Here is an 18,487-nt window from a genome sequence, read left to right as displayed (position 1 = left end):
ATGGATACTTGCTGCTTATATCTATGTTATTTTATAAGAACGAAGCTTATCTGTTTGGTTGAAAAGGCTTTTTATTTTTTTGTTTGTTTAATTCACGTCACAATATGGAAAATTTTGACCGTACTTGAATTATACTTTTAAATAATTAATAAAGTGGATGAAATATTTCATATTAATAAAATATTATGACTTTGTTAAATTGCATTTATTAAATGTAATGAAATGACAACAAAATTATAGAATTATGTGAGAAAATGACATTAACGTATTAAGCAAAAATATTTGAAAACGGGAATGATTCTCAGCCACTTATTTTCCCATTCATTTTCAGGAAAAGGGAATTAATAGTACAAAGTTTAAAAATTCAAAATATATTTTATGATAAAAAATTTTAAACAACAATTTGATTATTTGTATGGTTATCTTTATGCCTAGTCAATCATAATAAAGTTGTTTAATGCTTATTTGAAATAGTGTTATTATGGCTGTTTGAAATTCATGTCAACATCTAGATAAGATATCAATAATGATTTGATTGTTTGATTGTTGAACTAAAAAGGATTTTATGATGATAAGAGAGGAGAGCCGTTTGCCATAAGAAACTCAGAGAAGAAGATGATGAGCGGAAACTTTTAGTTTCTCATAGGCTTTAAGATGGAAAAAAGAGAGGTAGAAAACTGCATTATTAAAGCTGCTACATAAATTTACAGTGTTTCTAATGGACTCTGCACAATCTCAAAGAGACAAACGTAGAAACCTTCAACGCACAGCAATACACATCATCATCCCACTAAATAAGAGAATTTAATTCCCAAGCCCAACCATTCATTCCATTTTTATTTGTTTGGCTAAAGTTGGCCTGCCTTTCTTGAAAACGACTAGCACTCCAAGGCACAAACAAAGTCACCACTTGCCTCCAAATCATCGATATCAAGATCTGTGTCCATTTCATCCATGTCCAAGCTGCCCCCAACAAACTGCCCTTGCCCTCCAACTATGAGCCCCTCTCCTGGATTTCTAGCCTCTTGAACTATGGATAGGATCTCTTCAATACCCTGTGACGCATCGCTTTCTCCATTACTCTGCATTCCTCCCAGCCCTTCGTCTGTGAACTCTACAGGCAAGTTCTTCAAGAACCATGGGTGCTTCTTGATTTCTGGGATTGTTATTCTCTGTAAACAATTTATACTCAATTGCTATGCCAAAGTTGGAAACGCTTTTAAGATGTAACCGTATGTACAAAAAGAACGGTGGACGAGTTTTAATACCGTTTCTGGATCTGCTACGAATATTCGAGACAGAAGGTGCTTGCATTCCAATGAAATTCTAACATAGTGTGGTATTGAGTAATGGACATTAAGAATCCTCTGCTTGTAGTGTAAACAAATGATACATTGCTTGTTAAACACATAACTGGAAATTAACAATTTTTTAAAAAAGAAGGCAAGTACTAACCTGGAGCGTCTTTCTGAAGTTCTTTGGATCTTCAGGATCTTCAAAAGGATAAGCTCCAACCAGCATCACATATAAAGTGACCCCACAAGACCAAACATCTGCAATCTGCAGCTCAAGAAATTCAAAAGTGGATCAGAGATGGCTGGAGACAACAGTTGGTGGGGGTAAAGCACTAGATATCGACAGGAGAAGAAGACGAGGGGCGGTTGGTCGGGGCGGGGAAAATAGATTGGCACTACCTTCCCATCATATTCTCTTCTAGACAAAACTTCTGGTGCAATGTAGGCTGGCGTTCCAACGGTAGATTTTGGTTGGGAATGCAACACTGATGACTATAAATTGAAACCAATATGTTAGACACAGCAACTATGTAACAAATCTACTGCTTTGAAGTTCATACCTTGGAATAGCCGAAGTCACAAATTTTTAGACGCGGGGCTGAGCTTCCATCTAAAAGTGTGTTCTCTAGCTTAAGATCCCTGTGGCAAATTTGCTGAAAATCAAGAGGAATCAAAGAAACAAAGGAGTATTAGCCTGAAATGTGACTTTAGCAGACCAAAACAAGCCAATTAAGCAAGTACAGCCCAGTACCATTGAATGGCAGTAGCTGACTCCTGAAATCAGCTGCTGAAAAAAATATCTTGCCTGTAAAAATGTAAGAAAGAGAAGGAGAACAAACAAAAAATTTAGGTAAGAACACAGTTTTGTGTAAATCTGGGACTGATTACCCTACAACCAACAGACCTTTTTCTGCAAAGTCGTCCAACAGAAAACTATTTAATTCATAGTGATTCCGTTTCACATCAATTTATTAAATCATTGCAAGTTTAAGATATAAAAAATGCTTTATTTAAGAAAGTTATTCTACCAAATACATAAAAGAAAAGCGACAATTGTCTAAGTACCAAACTATTTTACCTCATCTTCACTGAATCTTCCGGCGTTACATATTCGTTCAAAAAGTTCTCCCCCAGCTGCATATTCCATGACGATTGCCAGGTGCGTGGGAGTGAGTAGGACCTGCATAAAAGAAGCCCTTTGAACAGAAATTTCACAAGAAAATGTGTTTTAGCCAAGAACAAAATGACACAACTAGTACAACATTCAATTGTCAACTACAACAAGTCTTAGCCAAGAAAGGAAGGCCTAGAAGATATTAGATATCACACCAAGCGGAATCAAAGAAATAATCTTTGGGAAGCAGCTTTAAAACGTGTACGATTTCACAGAAATTAAAAGGAAAACGAAATGTACTTAAACTTCTTCTTGGTACATAAATACTCCGGTTCTTAATTTCATATTTTTCAATTAAGAACACAACTACTGCATCTGAACCATCACATGAATATTTAATGTGGGGGAGATGAACACCCTCTGATTGAACCCAAAAAAGTTTGACCACTGTGGAGAAGTTGAACAACCATCAAAAATGAATTTCACAACTTCAAATCAAATACCTCCTTAAATCTTATGATATTGGGATGCTTCAAAGACCTGTGATTCATTATTTCCCTCTGAACATGCTCATCGATCTGCAAAAAAGAAAGGGCAAAAACGAACAACCATCAAACCAAAATCCTCTGCAAAATCGACATGAACAAGACCAACATATTACACGGCCCAGACCACTAATCACTGGAGCTCATGCTGTGTAACGATTGGGAAGGGGGTGGGATGAACCGAGAATGAAGTTATGACGATGTTGGAACAGTACCTTTTGACCTCTCTCAATATACTTGACAGCATAAAGCTCGCCACTCCATTTATCCCTCACAAGTTTCGCAACACCAAAATTCCCAGACCCAATATCCTTGAGTATCTCATAGCGTTCCATTTGGGTTCCAGTTCAGTTTCGAATATCGGCAGCAGAGTAAACAAATCTACCAATCTCGGTTTCAAATTGGCTGGCTTCTACTTTTTCAGTTGGGCAATTTATCAAGCACGTTGTGTGCAAGTTTAAAGACATGGAAAGTAGGAGCAGGAAGGGAGGTGGGTGTATGGAGGAATATTGGTTGGCACCGCGGGTTGGGTTAGCTTAGCACTCAGCACTCAAATCAATGCCAATATCTCTTCTCAAGTCTTTAAGGTCCCCATGACCATACGGGAGAGGGAGAAGACGACAACTCGATTAAGGAAAGACACGTGGCGATTATCTATACGTCCAAAGTTTGGGGGAGCCGCAGCTACATCTGCGCAAACGTGGTCGAAGCCGAGATATTAGTCAAATATATGAACCGTATTTCGGCAAGAAGAAATAAAATTCTATTAATGTGAATGTAATATAAGTAATAAAATTTTAACTTATTTATTAATTTAATATTATTTTTTTAAAAAATTTATACATCAATTTTTTATTTGAGAATTATGTAAAAAATCAAAACCCAACATTTTTGTTGAGAAAATTATTTGTTTTAAACTTAGGAAGGCATTTAATATTTTTTAGGGTGGAAATTCCCTAATCCCATTTGGATAGGAACGTTACTTGGAATTTTGTTTTCATACAATAATTGATGAAAGCAAAATATGTGGACGAGAAAAAAAATAGAATAAAAAGATTTATACGATGATTTTGGGTGGCACCACGCCCCCGCTTATAAAGTTAACTCTCAAAATTCCATACAATGGCCTCCCTTAATTTTCGCAAGAAAAAAAATATATGATGAAATGGGAACAAAAAGAGAACGATGAAAGTGATGGCCGTAGCAAAAAAGAAAGTTCAGATATCTTTTTACTTCACTACTTTTTAATTTTTATTTATTTATTTATTTTTCTCCTAATAAGCTCCACAAGTTTGGATCTTTCATTATTATATTTATTTTCTTTTTTAACAAAATAACAATAGACAAAATAAAAAAATAAAAATAAAAAAATCTCAAGTAATCTTTAATGCCAAGTAAAAACCATTTTTTTTTTATTAAAATCGAGGGCTGAATTAGTTAATTTTGAATATAAAGAAAATAAGAGATAAATATTATCCACTTAGAGTATATTTAGATAGATTTGTATGGTTTAGGAAAATATGATACAACCCTCGACCCTATTTAGGATTCAATTCAATGTTTAAAATTTGAATTTCACGCATATTTTTGGGTCTCCATAGGACACCGATTACTTATTTTTTCGTGAAATGATTTTATAATAATTATTTATTATAACACGACACTTTTATTTATAAAAGAAATAAATAAATAAATAAATGAACTTACTCCAAATAAGAGTTGGGATTATTTATAGAATGTCTAAAACACCAAAACGATGACGATGAAAGGTGCGACTGAAAATAAAGAAGGTGACGTGGGCGGTAGAGGAGAGAAGGCGGGAGTGGGCCCCAGCGAGTTAGTGTGGGGGGATTGAGTGGTGGCTCCCCTTTCCTTAAATAAAGATCGGAAGAAAGAGAAGGGAAAAAAAAAAAAAAAAGGAAACATCGGGAACCCAACAAATATGGGAGAGGTTTGAGATCAGAGTGATGGCACAAACGGCAAGGTGGCATCGCCTTGGTGCGACACCAATTTTTAATTGGGTAACCCACCTGCTCTGCCCAAACTCCCACGCCCTTATTTGCACGATTTACAATAACCAACTAAGCTTTTGGCCTTAAAGGGGGAACTAAACTGCTTTGGAAAATTTTGTGTTGGAATTTGGATTGCTTCACTTGCAAGCATCCATCGCCCTGAATCTCTTTTTGGTACTTGCTTTAACATTTTCTGTAATGGGTGTTGCTCCTTCCTTCTTTATGGCCTTCTCTTTAGGTAATTTTTATTTATTTTTATATTTTCTTTACATTATTTTTAGATCGTATGAACTACAACATGTTAATCAATACTGTATTTCACATTATATAATACATCTAAACTATACAACATTACAAAATAATAATTATACAATATTTTTATCGTGGGTAAACATAACTAAATTTAGATGAATGGTACATTATCACACCCCATACCTATGAATTGAATCAAGATTCAAAATTTGGATTCACATCTATTTTTGTGCATCCATTATGACATGGTTACGTTACCTACTTTTCGCTTCTTAAGAATGAAAACTATCTTCACGAACTAAAATGAATCATTCTAGCATAGATCACCCAACATAAAATTGCTCAAAAAGTAAAATGATTAACCATGAAGTTTTTATGATTAAGCCCTCGAAAACAAGGGCGCACTTTGTTAGTATAGTATAGATAGTAATTTTTATTTTATTTGAAATGTTTTTAATCATTCTATCCTTAAGATCACCTTCATTCTGCTGTGGTCTGAGTTTGTGTATTCCTTATTTACTAAGTGTCACGTTGAGATTCCTAACCCACATATTCACATAATAAATTTAGTTTAATGATATATTTATATTTCATGCTTCATAAATAGTTGTTCGTGAAATCCAAATTCTTAATCCATACAAAAACAAGCCGTCGACGCTAGATATAGTTTTAAATTCATTGTTTTTAAATTTATGTTTTCACATTTTCTAATGCTTGAACTAGTTATGAAAAAATGATACCAAAACAAGAAGTTGTATTGTTTGGGTCTGAAAGCTAGCGCAGCTCCCCAACAATTTGCAAGAAAAGGGTAGCGAGGGAAGGAAGACGAGATATAGTATAATGCTCAATTCTCTAGTCTCTCTCTCCCCCTCTTCCGCTGTCGAGTCATTCTCTGCTACATTATTGTGGGAAATGTGGACATTGACTTGTATGCCTGGTGGAAGTGCGACCCAATGGTTAGGTCATACACATTTGTCTAATTCTAACAATAATTGTATCAATATTTGACCTTTATCAATTAATGAAATGAAGTTTTTGAACTGATTGATTTGAGTTGTTATAACAAATTTTGCTTCCAATCCAAAAAGAAGTTTATAATAGGGGGCAAATTTGAAAAATACATATTTATTTATTATTTGACAAACAATTAATATTAAAGTACACTCACCTATTTAAAAAAAAAAAAAAAAATTATATGCTGATATAAATAATAACTATCATTTTTGTAGTTTAATTCGTCTTTAAATTTAAATTGAAATTAGATCACACAGCTAGTTGATATTATTTTATTTGAGTTTTTTCTTTCAAACTTTTTCTCATTGTCCTATTTGGTTTCTCTTTTACGCTTTATTTTAAGGTTTTTGAAATGCGTGTCTATTAGGGAAAGGTTTTGTAACTGTTATAAAGAATGTTTCGTTATACTCTCTAACGGATGTGAGATCTAGGACAAATAATCTAAAAAAAAACACTAAATAGAAATTAATATATATATGAATGTGTATAAACGAGGATCAAACCTTCCAACTTAAAAAATGAGTCATCAATATAGTCGAATCCAGTGGAGACAGGTTTTAAGCATAGAAATTGCATCTTGAAAGGAGATATAAGGCTGCCATCTCACATCAATAACAGAAGAAGGATTATTGGTGGAGGAGTATATATGAAGCAAAGTCTTATCCCTTTGCCACGATTTTACATTAATATACAAAATGGTAATACACATGATCGAAAGATATTTATTGTTATCAAACGCATATGCATGCGTGTAAGATTTACCAACATATGCGTGTCCCGTGGTGCTTTCGCTTTCTTGGAAGCATAATTTTTAAAGAGGGGTTTCTGGAGTTTTTACTTTTCACGACTCTACAAACTGCTCCCAGTATATATTTCTTTTACTTGTGCCTCCTGGGTTAAACCCCGATCTCATACACACTTCTTTTTACCCTATGCCATCCTAGATCGCAAATAATCAACGTCCCAAGCTCGGCAATTTGGTGAACCATTATTATTTATAAAGGTGTACACGAGTTAGTTGATTAAGATAAGGTTAGATTATAATCTTATTTGTGGTTGGTTGGGTTTAGAATATGTGAATGAACTGAAACTATATTTAGAAAGCAACCTAGAGAATAAAAGGATTAAAAAAGATTTAAAATAATTGAAAATTCATTCAGAGGTAGAAAAATAATAATAAAAAGAAATTTACTTTGGGCATTAAAGTGGAGCATAACAGTAACCTATTTTATAGGTCTGAGAATTAAAATCATTCATAACGTTATGATAAATTCCTCCACATGTAATTGCAGGTGAAGGGGTAATGATTTATGAAGCGATCATGGGGCGGGGAATGAGTGAAATAAATAAGGCACGGCCCGGCCCATATTGGAGAGGCATAAATGGAAGCAATTAGGGGTTGGAAACGCGTTACGGTTGTTGCCATGTCCACGAACTCCGTTTGTTGAAGGCGCGAGGAAAAACGAAAGAAAAAGTTATTATTGTTACGATTAGTCTTAAATTTAGTTGAAAACATGTAAAAAAGAGTTGGGAAAATGGAGTACATTAGTGGCATATGACTATATTTGGCGGTTTGGGGGCACATTTTTGTTGTTGATTCATCAAGTGGTGGGAGTGGGACAAAACTTGGTCCAATTCTTCTGGCTTTTGTATTTGAGTATTAAAATCGGAAGGAAGCGTGTCTTCGGATCCCTTGACCACAAAATTGCGTCCGTACCAAACGAGTGCTCAACTCTTCCATTTTCGCGCGCACCATACTACGAGGATAGCCAAAACTCTGCGCCAAGTGCCAACTGCTGCAGCCTTTCGCTCTTTCGTGTTTCAATGTTGTTGTGAATTGTGGTTCGGGCATTTGCATCGACTCGCTCCGTCTTCTCCCTTCCGTTTCGATCGACAAAACTCATCGGGGAGGGGAGGCATTTTGGGGAAACATGTGGGTGTTCTATCTGATCTCCTTGCCTTTGACTTTGGGCATGGTGATCGTCACGCTCAAGTACTTTGCTAGCCCATGGGTGCCTCGTTACGTCTTTCTTACAGTCGGATATACCTGGTTCTGTTCCCTCTCCATCATTATCCTCGTCCCGGCGGACATTTGGACGGTATGTTTCTAATCAATCATTTCTTGTTGATTGCGTTCATGTGATGCTGATTTGTTGTAGAATTGGACGCGAATCTGACAATGGGTTTGGTGAGATTTTAACTTGCCGTTGAAAGGAGATTTGGGAATTAGCTCACGTGATTAGGTTTTGTGTAATTATCTCATTTACTTTCTTCGATGGAGGTCTGAATGATAGGTTTCGATTTACTGTCTTCAAATTGTCACCTCTTCGTAAAGAATTCATGGCATGGTTTCGTAGGCACAATTTCATCCCTTCTGATTTGATAATGGTGGTTCTTTTCGAAATCTTAGTTATTGTTTATAACTCCAGATTTCTACTTTCATGGTCAATGACAACGGTACCAATATTACCTATCCATCTATGGATTTATCTATGTATTTATAGAGACAGACAGAATAGAAACATATGCAAGCATATTCGATCAACTATTTGGTATTATTAGTTTTTGGCAGTCATACTTCCAGTTAGCTGGTTGTGGTCCTCGGTGCAATCTACTACGGGTTCCCCTTTCCTGTATCGAAAGCACTACAAATTATTTGTACAAAAAGATAACTGGAGATCATTTTGCATCCTCTTGTTAGCCAAGTTTTTTCTTTCTCTACGGAATTTTTAGTTGATTCAAGCAGCAATAATGTTCTTGATATGGATATCACTTGTTTATGTACAGGCCACAAGTCATCTGCCAGAGACTAGAGTAATTTCTTTCTTTTGGAGCTGGTCCTATTGGAGTACATTCTTACTTACCTGGTACACTCATTGTACACACACACTTCTCACGGTATAAAATTGTAATGTAATCCTCATATTTTCAAATTCACATCTTCAACCAGGGCTGTGGTGCCACTTATCCAGGGTTTTGAAGATGCAGGAGACTTCACCGTGAAAGAAAGACTGAAGACCAGCATCCGTTATAACTTGGTCTTTTATTTGGTTGTTGGATCCATAGGTCTTTTTGGACTGCTTCTCCTCATCACAATGCACAAGATTTGGTTAGTTATTGCTTTAAAATTTTAGCTTTCATATACCCCCCCCCCCCCAAGAAGAAAAATGTTAACAAAAACAACCTATATCCAACAATGTTCATCAAATTTATATAATATACTAGAAAGTAAATTGGAGGAGTCTTCTCCACCAAAAGATAAAAAGTCTAATCTTTGTAATTGTCAAATACTATTGGTATATTATGTCATTTGGTTTTACAAGTGGGTGCCATTTGTTCCCTTGCTTTTTTTTGAATTATTATAGTATTGAAAACTTTCGTGATTGGGATCAAATTCTTTTGCCTCTTTGTTAATAGGCATGGCGGTGTTCTGGGTTTTGCTATGGCCTGCTCAAATACATTTGGATTGGTAACAGGTGCATTTCTTCTCGGCTTTGGTCTGAGTGAAATTCCCAAGAGTATTTGGAGAAATGCGGATTGGACTACACGCCAAAAAGTTCTTTCCCATCAAATATCCAAGATGGCTGTTAAACTTGATGATGCTCATCAAGAACTCTCAAATGCTATCGTTGTAAGTGTTAGCCTCCCCCACTCCCCATGACACTCACAAATGGACAGAGAAAAAAAACTAACTGAATGAAATCTTCCAAATCAGGAAGCTCCTCCCTCTTTCACACGTGCACAAGCATATGCATGCAGAGGCACCCATAGAGGCACACCAATATGTTTATTATGAATTAGATTTGAGGTTTTTTCGTCATTTTGTTCCATGATTGTTTCTGATTAACCCTCTTTATTCCATGCATATGTGGTTGTGTCTTAATATTGATGTGCTTACTTAAAAAGTTTTATTTTTTATTTCTCTATTTAATCTCTGACTATGATTTATTTTTCAAAGTCATACCTATACAGTTGGACCATTTTTTATTAGGTTTGTTAGTTAACTGAGTTTTAGATCGATTGAATAAGGAGATTTTCATCTTCTCTATCTTATATTTGGAAAATAACGTTAAATGAGTGATCCAGATATCAATTGGCCGATTTTACTTTGTGGTGAGTGTGTAATTGGAATTGCTATCTGGAAAAAGTAACTTCTTTCATGGAGACTTTTGAATGGTTGGACCTACACAAATAAAAATGACTTAATGGAAACTTGCGACAAGATTGGATTATTTTGTTGATTGGTGAATAAGAAGGAACAACCTAATTTTTACGATTTTTTATCTTCATTTATGTAATAGGTTGCTCAAGCAACATCTAAGCAGATGTCCAAACGCGATCCCCTGAGACCTTACATGAATGTCATTGACAACATGTTAACTCAATTGGTAAATCTATTTCATTCATTTCTTCACTTAGAAGACATCAGAATCTTAACCAGTGTTTTTATTGCACCATTTTCTTCCCATTGTCCGTTTTCAGTTTAGGGAAGATCCATCTTTCAAACCCCAAGGTGGAAGATTAGGAGAAAATGATATGGACTACGATACAGATGAAAAATCAATGGCAACGCTTAGGCGTCATCTTCGCAGAACAAGAGAGGAGTATTACCGGTATAAAAGGTATATATGAACTACTCACTTCTTTTTAGCCATTTCAGATTGGGAAGGTTTCTTGTATTTTTATGGTCGGGTGGGTAACTTGTTTTGGTAGTTCTTTTGAAGCATTCTGTTAATTTTTCAATTTCTTCACGAAAAGTTATTTTCTACCCCCCCAAAGGAAAAAAAAAACTCTCCTTCGTCAGTGCCTTTTAGTCTTATATAGGTAATAGGTCTGGCCTTCCATTTTCATAAGAATGGGTTATGGTTGCAAGAGAATAAATGAGGCGTAATTAATTCCATCACAACCTACAGGATGCAAGAAGTGAATGTATTCATTTGGTATTAGTTTCAGGATACATGATATATTTGTTAAACTCAAAACACTTCTGCATGATGTTTTGCTTTGAATTTATGGTACAATATTCATTAGGAAGGTGGTTGAATTGATGATTGATTAAGTTTATGATTTTTGTCAGGAATATTATTAGGTGCATATTGGTCACTGTCAGAGAGTTTGTTAGGATGATATGGTTATTCATAGAGTGGGAGTAAGTTAGGAGAGTTGGAGGTTAGGCTAATAGTCAGTGAGTATTCGAAGTAGCTTGTAATTGGGACAGCAGGTGGAAGCTCTAAGAAACCTCATTTTTGGAGTACTTTCGTAATTTCATTACTAATATCAATTTGGTGCCAATTGAGTTTGTATCAAAGCTTAGTTCTTGGGAATGAATTTTGAACGCAGGAAATGATTGATGGATGTGGGAAATATATGAGCATCAATCATAGACATGATGAATTTGGAAGCAACAACTTTTGAAACATTGAATATATATATATATATATACACACACACAACTTGAAACATTGAATACATGTATATTCATTTATATTTATTTGCATGGTTGGGAGGGAGATAAATTATTAAGCTGTGGTCAAACCTGTTGGATAGTTGCATAAAAAAAGAAGAAGCAACCATTAAAATATTAAGGCAATCAATTTCATTGGAGATTTCACATGATCCTGGGGTCAAATCACGATGAAGAAAAAAAGTGAGATGAATAACTGAGTTGTAGTTTGGCTATGTAGATTTGAGTTTTAGCAGGTTAGGTCGTAATGAATCAATAACATGGTTGGACAAGGATTTTGGTGAGAGTGGGATTGCACATTTTGTCAAAAATGAATTCAAGTTAGGTTAGAGGAATTAAAACTTATATCTTTTAAACCAAGATCACACAAACTTCATTGGAAGATAGTTTCTTGACGGTGTAAAAGCCAATTAATACTGTCTGGTGGAGCACCTAACTAACTAAGACCCATTTCTTCAACCAAGATCATAAACTTCATTGGAGTGCAGTTGCATGAACCAATAAGTTGAAAAATACTGGCTACTAGAGCAACTAACTATGAGACAAGGGAGAAAATTTGAAAGAAACTCTTTCAAGGATCTCAAAGAATGTGTGAGAAATATCACCTCTCCAGCGTCCACACAATCTCCACAGAAGTATATTAAAAAAACATTACATCTGCCACGTCAATTTAACCTCTTGAAACAAAGTCGGTAACCCTATTTTCAAAACCTATCTGGTGGCATTATATTGGTTTGAGCTGGTATCTATTGAGATCCATTACTTGACCTGCACCTTGAGGATGGGGTTTATTTTAGGGGTAAAGTAAGGATATGCTATATTGCTATGGGCATATGAGTTATTAGCTGGAGATGGTTAGAATGAACATAAATAAATAGTGTTTTTAGAGTATAGGAGGTTTGACGAGTATTTCAAGTAGCTTGGAATTGAGAGAGTTGGGAGAGGCTTTAAAATCTCTTTTCTAAATTTTTAATTTGTTCATCATTTCTGAACAAATATCAGTTTGGTTTCTACCATTTTACTACTTCATGTGTGAGATATCTTGTTCATGTAATAAATCTTGTTATCAACCACCCGTAGAATTGCATCTCCTTTTGTTAATTTCTACTTGCTGTATGAGCATGAATTGTTCATTTTGGATGTTTCCCCTTTTTGGACATCATCATTGCTGCAAATGATTGTTTAAATTCTAGTTTGATAATTATTGGTATGCTTACCATGACAGTCATTCTGCTATTTACTATATGGATTCTCATTTTACAAGCTTCCTCTGATATTGACTTGCTTGGAGGAGAAAGAATTTTGGATTGCTGCCTGGTAGTTATCACCAGTTAGTTTCATACATTTCATGATCTTATTTGTTTTATGTAGCCAATATATGACCTATGTTATGAAGGCCCTTGAACTTGAAGACACAATAAAGAATTATGAACGACGCTCGTCAACTGGATGGTTTGCCTCGAATTTTTAACTTTGGTGTTTTTATTTTAGCTTGTCTGCCTTCCTACACATAAATTAGCTCTTAACCTTCAGAATGGCCTTGATAATTTTCAGGAAATATGTTTCAACCCTCAGACATGATCGAAATGGGAAGTTGGGGTCGATCTTCGATACACTTGGTATACATAAAATGCAACAGCTTCTTTTTTTCTTTATTGTTTTCTATCACATCACATGAGATAGAGATTCCCGTTGCATTAGATATCATTTTTTAGAATTATGAAACATGATTAAATGTTGACTTAGCAGTGTTTCTAGTAGGGCATCCTTTACAAGTATTGACCTTGGTTGCTAATATTATGAACTGTGTGTTCTTGTTTGTTGTAGTCAAGAGTTCCATTTTCTTTTTCTTGATATCTGTGAGTGCCCAAACAAGCTTTCACACACGGACCCACCTCAACCAATCTCATGAGACAATTGCCCGTTGTATTATATTTGGTTACCCAGGAAACTTATATTATATTAAATCGTAGATAGGTGGCTACCATGATTTGAATTAGTTTCCTCTAAGCCGTTTATTATTTACATTGCTTCATAGTGGTTAGTCACGAGTTCCATTTTGAAGATTGCTGGTAGGTTAATTGCTTACTTTAAGAACCTTAAAGGATTATTTATGGCTGTGATTCATCAGTGTTTATTTGTTGGGGAAGATCAGTTACACCTATTGGCGTAGTTGATCAGAATTATATTCTAGAGGAACTTGAGATATTTGTTGTTTTCAATGTCAAATGAACAAATATTTCCGATAAAAGGAAGTGAATTGAATCTTGAGGCCTTGGACTTGGTGTTCTTGAAGTTGCAATCCTATCAATAATGTTCCCTCGTACAATGTTCAAGTGAGAAACTTGAGCCATGTTTTTATGGCCCTTTCCTATGGGAATTAAGGAAGGTAGTGTGGTTTGTTAGCGTAGCTTACCAGTTCAAGGGCTATCCATGCAGTATCATATGTCTTCCAACTTCATTTGACTCATGACTCCTCAGTTGAAGGCAGGCCTCTTTCCCAGCATCTCAACTCTAATATGAGAATTGCTTGTCGAATAAAGAAATGTATCATGGTAGTGCATCTCAATCAAGTCAAATGGGGTAGTAATACTGGTTTTGTGGAAAATACTTGTTGAGGGCATTTGGTGCTTTTAACTAAGAGTTGTTGTATGTAACATTAAGGAGGTAGCTAAAAGGGTGAGGTTTGTTAGATTCGATGCATAAATAGAAGAGGGGCAGGAAGGAATATGTTGTATTTGATAGTCAATGGGGAGTGAATGGGACACTGGAGTTCCTATCATTCTCACTGCTAGAATTTCTTCTCAGTGGCGAGCTCTTGTAATTCTCGAGTATATTTCCATTTTGTTTAGTGGTTTTTATTCTTTGTTTTGCTTTACCTCCGAACCCCTATATCTACATGTTTTTTTTTTTTTTTTTTTTTTTTAAATGAACTTAAATAATTTACATTTCAAATTGCACATCAATATGGACGTGTCTGGCATTGCCACACTAAAAGGTACTCTCAATGCTTGTTAGCTTCTAACTGTTTGTTCTGTTTAATTAGAAATCATGCAACAGTAAAATGTTTTTGTTCTTTTGCTCTAAATCCTAAATAATGAACATTTATAATGTGGTGGTCTGCAGAATTTATATGGCGGTGCATCCTCAGAAAGCATCTTCAGAAAGTCTTGGCAGTTGTACTTGGTATCATGTCCGCTGCAATTCTATTAGCTGAGGCCACCCTGTTACCGAGTGTCGATTTATCTCTTTTCTCAATGCTTATTAAATTGGTCGGACAAGAGGAGGTGCTTGTGCAGGTATATCATCACACTTAGCGAGGCAATTGCATTGTGCATATATTTCATTATGTTATTGTCAGGACATTCAATTAAACTGGATATGCAAATCGATGTTTATGCATATTTTGTTTATTATGCACAGCTCAGTCCCATGAGGTTCTGTCATTGAACGCACTGTGGGCGAAAAGTGCTTTTCCTGGAGGGTTTTTGGGATAAAAAATTGGAAAGAAACATATTTCATTTAACCACGTTCAATTTTCAAACTGGTTATAAAAACTGAATTAGGCAGAATGGCCTTGACTCGACTGTCATTAGTTTTGACTTGCCAGCCTCGTTATCTAATTACAAGTTAGACAGCTGTTAAGACCTAGCTGTCGTGACCCCCATATAAATGAGAGAAAAGTTGGTTAAATGATCTCTATACTGGATCAAACTAAAATTATTTTAACATTTCTCAGTATGATGTAAACCCATCTATCTGGGACTACTCAAAAGATATTTATGGTAAGAACATATTGTGGTATCTGTTTTGGATTTTCAGTTCTTTTTTCTTCTTTTTAAGTGAACTTGCAATCTTCCTACTGTAATTCTGGAAGCTAATTTCTTTCTTCAGTTTTTCCTGAAAATTTACTTATTCAGTTTAGGATGAATATCCTCATTATCTGAAATTACCTGTTCATTTTCTCCCTGCTGGAAATTTTCCGGTGCGGTGGATTCTTGTTTGCTTCTCTAAGACTTCTCTGCTGATTTTCAAATTTATTTACTTTTTTTACAGGCCTTTGCTTTTGTTCCATTGATGTATATGTGTGTGTGCACGTATTATTCTTTATTCAAGTTTGGAACTTTGATGTTCTATTCATTAACCCCAAGGCAAACAAGCTCTGTGAACTTGCTATTAATTTGTTCGTAAGTATTTCTCTTTAGCTATTAAATCTTTTTGGAAATTTGGCTATTCTTCTTTATGACTGAGTAAGTACTCATGTAATGTTCATTCCTTTACTAGAATGGTTGCCAGATATGCTCCACCAATTTCATTCAACTTTCTCAATCTCATTCGTCTTGGTGGGAACGTGAAAACTGTTTTTGAAAAGGTAATTATTATTATTATCATTATGACTTTATTACTGCAATGTTTCTTTGCAGTTGTGATTTAATTTTGGTTCGTGAGGTCTCTCCTCTTTGTTGTTTTTCTTCATCACCTACTATTCTTAGTCCCTGTGACGTTGTATTTTCACCTTTCCTCGGTGCTTTATAATTCTAACGCTAATCCATAAGATCTTTGTTGACTTCATTGATCATATCATTAGGTTACCTGATATATTGTGCAATTTTAATGGCAGAGGATGGGTAAAATTGATGATGCCGTCCCTTTCTTCGGGAAAGATTTTAATAGGATCTACCCGCTTATTATGGTTGTCTACACCATTTTGGTTGCCAGCAATTTCTTTAACCGGGTTATTGATTTCCTCGGGAGCTGGAAGAGATTTAAATTTCAGTCAGAGGTAGATGATGTGGATGGATTTGATCCTTCAGGAGTAATTATATTGCAGAAAGGTAGTTGTTGGATAATATTAGCGGCTTTCTTTTCCAGATGAGCTGTGATATTTTTATGAATGATTTAGTCAGGTCCTTATTTGCTCGTTATCTCATTCTAGAAGTTTAATATGTTTTTTCCTAATTGTCCCAGAACGATCTTGGCTTGAACAAGGTCGCATGGTTGGTGAGCACGTTATTCCATTAGCTAGGAATTTCAACAGCATAGATTTGGAGTCTGGCAGCAGCAATAGCACAGTAAGTACATTTTCCATAACTATTTCTTTCTGAGGCATTCTTTATGCAATTGTGAACTATATTTTGATGTGGTGGTGATACTATGTTTAGGACACATTGAAATCCGCACAATATTCAATATTGGAGATTTATTTTCGTTGGTGACCCCTCTTTCTGTAAATGTATCTAGGGTTTGCTTGATGTCAAAGCGAAGGCAAGAAACAATCTAATAAATGAAGACATGAATGGAAATTCGTCAAAATCTTCAGTTGATGAGGGTCGGAAATATGGTTCGAGCAGAGAAGCCATGAGCAACAAGTATGCAGTTATTAGAGAGCAAATTAGACAATCATCATTAAACACAAAGCCAGTGGCGAACATTGCTTCTGCCAAGGTTACCTTACTTGATACAGTAGATGGCGAATCTAGCAGTACCAGTGAAAATACAACGTCTGGTTTGGCCTCAAAGTGGGAATCAATGAAGATGGGTTTCCAAAATTTCAAGGCTAATATAGGAACCAAAAAGTTTCTTCCGTTGTCACAAATTCAAGAAACAAAATCTCTCCCTCGCCTTGATTCATCTCAGTCTCTTGATGAGATCTTCCAAAGATTGAAACAGCCATCAGATCAGGGAGGTTATAGCGACGACGACGGGATGGAAATTAAGAGCTCCGGCAGGGAAATAGAATTTGAGTGATTGAGGCCAACTCTATAACAACCATTTTTTCTCTTTAGGTTTAAGAATTAAAGAATGCTGGTCCTACAGGCCCTTGGTGCCAGTTGAGTTTGTTTACTTGCAGTTGGATCATCCCGCATCTGAACACATATTTGGAACGTTATCCTGCTATACTGACTCGTACGTATATACCACATACGTATATAAGCTGACTGGTTGGGAAGAAAACTGGAGGATTGAGTTACGCTCACTAATTGGTCAAACAACCATGGTCGTAAAAGTTCACAGAGGTCGCAACTGCAAAGGTTTGTATCTTGGCTGCATCAGCATTGCTTTGATGCTCTGAGTGTTGCTTCAGAACACACAGATGTCATACGATAATTTTATGTTGTATATCTTTTTCTGGTATTTTGATATTGATGTCCGAATGTAATTGGAAGCTTAGGAAATGAAGTTGAAATTCTAGATACGGAAGAACTTTGAAGGGAACAGTTTCTGATATTTTGATATTTTCCGTGAAGCTGCATGTTTCATATGGTTTAAATGACTCGTTGTATAAGTCAGACATTGCCGCTTTCAGTGGAAACAAAAAAGAGAAAAGTCAGTCATTGCCAAAGGATCTTAGTTGTTATTTGTGATATGTGATCTCAATTGTCTATTACATTCCCCCGTGAACCTCTGTCTTTCTTCAAAAGGGAGAAACTTTCTTAGCGAAACTGGTCGAGGAGGGCCGCGATAAGCCTAACCTTGAGTCGTTTTCATGGAAGTTCTATTTGGCTACAATTTTCTCTCAGCGAATCACATTACTGATACTAAAAGGGAAAACCCAGGTAGAAAAGAAAACGCTACTAACTTTGAAGGAAGAGAAAATCCAAGATTGTAGGAGACCGAAATAGGAACTTGAATATAAGAAACCAAAAACATTATTAAAGACAAAAATGTAAAGTAAATGGAAAAGGAATCCAAGAAAAGTTGATACGTAAAAAATAAAAAAGAGCCCCATAAAAGATAAAAGTAGAGAACACTGAGTAATTAAAAATCAAGGAAATTAGAGTAGAACTGTA

The 18,487-nt window shown here is 35.5% G+C and overlaps 2 protein-coding genes across 2 annotated transcripts; one reads left to right on the top strand and one right to left on the bottom strand.

Annotated features, from left to right (window-relative positions):
* Nucleotides 1-621: 621 nt before the first annotated feature.
* LOC111803462 (serine/threonine-protein kinase SAPK2-like) lies at nt 622-3,517 on the bottom strand. Its single transcript, XM_023687866.1, has 9 exons — nt 3,170-3,517; nt 2,913-2,987; nt 2,374-2,475; nt 2,047-2,100; nt 1,856-1,948; nt 1,695-1,787; nt 1,456-1,560; nt 1,269-1,367; nt 622-1,172 (listed from the first exon to the last, which is right to left on the bottom strand). The coding sequence occupies exons 1-9, from the start codon at nt 3,287-3,289 to the stop codon at nt 879-881; spliced, it is 1,035 nt and encodes a 344-aa protein (XP_023543634.1). The 5' UTR covers nt 3,290-3,517; the 3' UTR covers nt 622-878.
* A 4,318-nt stretch (nt 3,518-7,835) lies between these two features.
* LOC111804159 (LMBR1 domain-containing protein 2 homolog A-like) lies at nt 7,836-18,044 on the top strand. Its single transcript, XM_023688867.1, has 14 exons — nt 7,836-8,331; nt 9,020-9,099; nt 9,183-9,341; nt 9,650-9,863; nt 10,534-10,620; nt 10,715-10,854; nt 13,068-13,148; nt 13,251-13,315; nt 14,823-14,995; nt 15,753-15,883; nt 15,981-16,068; nt 16,318-16,531; nt 16,665-16,768; nt 16,938-18,044. The coding sequence occupies exons 1-14, from the start codon at nt 8,164-8,166 to the stop codon at nt 17,442-17,444; spliced, it is 2,211 nt and encodes a 736-aa protein (XP_023544635.1). The 5' UTR covers nt 7,836-8,163; the 3' UTR covers nt 17,445-18,044.
* Nucleotides 18,045-18,487: the final 443 nt, after the last annotated feature.

The sequence above is a fragment of the Cucurbita pepo genome, chromosome LG10, assembly GCF_002806865.2.
Source record: "Cucurbita pepo subsp. pepo cultivar mu-cu-16 chromosome LG10, ASM280686v2, whole genome shotgun sequence".
NCBI classification, from domain to species: domain Eukaryota; kingdom Viridiplantae; phylum Streptophyta; class Magnoliopsida; order Cucurbitales; family Cucurbitaceae; genus Cucurbita; species Cucurbita pepo.
The sequence above is the reverse complement of the archived record's forward strand: the minus strand, read 5'-3'. Positions and strand labels throughout refer to the sequence as shown.

Bases quoted from the DNA above. Each gene is read 5' to 3' on its own strand.
- LOC111804159 (XM_023688867.1), top strand. From the start codon at position 8,164: ATGTGGGTGTTCTATCTGATCTCCTTGCCTTTGACTTTGGGCATGGTG. The intron at 9,100-9,182 runs GTACACTCATTG...ATCTTCAACCAG, and splicing joins AGTACATTCTTACTTACCTG to GGCTGTGGTGCCACTTATCC. The intron at 15,884-15,980 runs GTAAGTATTTCT...TTCCTTTACTAG, and splicing joins AACTTGCTATTAATTTGTTC to AATGGTTGCCAGATATGCTC.
- LOC111803462 (XM_023687866.1), bottom strand. From the start codon at position 3,289: ATGGAACGCTATGAGATACTCAAGGATATTGGGTCTGGGAATTTTGGT. The intron at 2,988-3,169 runs GTACTGTTCCAA...TCTTTTTTGCAG, and splicing joins ATATTGAGAGAGGTCAAAAG to ATCGATGAGCATGTTCAGAG. The intron at 1,173-1,268 runs GTATTAAAACTC...AATTGTTTACAG, and splicing joins TCGTAGCAGATCCAGAAACG to AGAATAACAATCCCAGAAAT.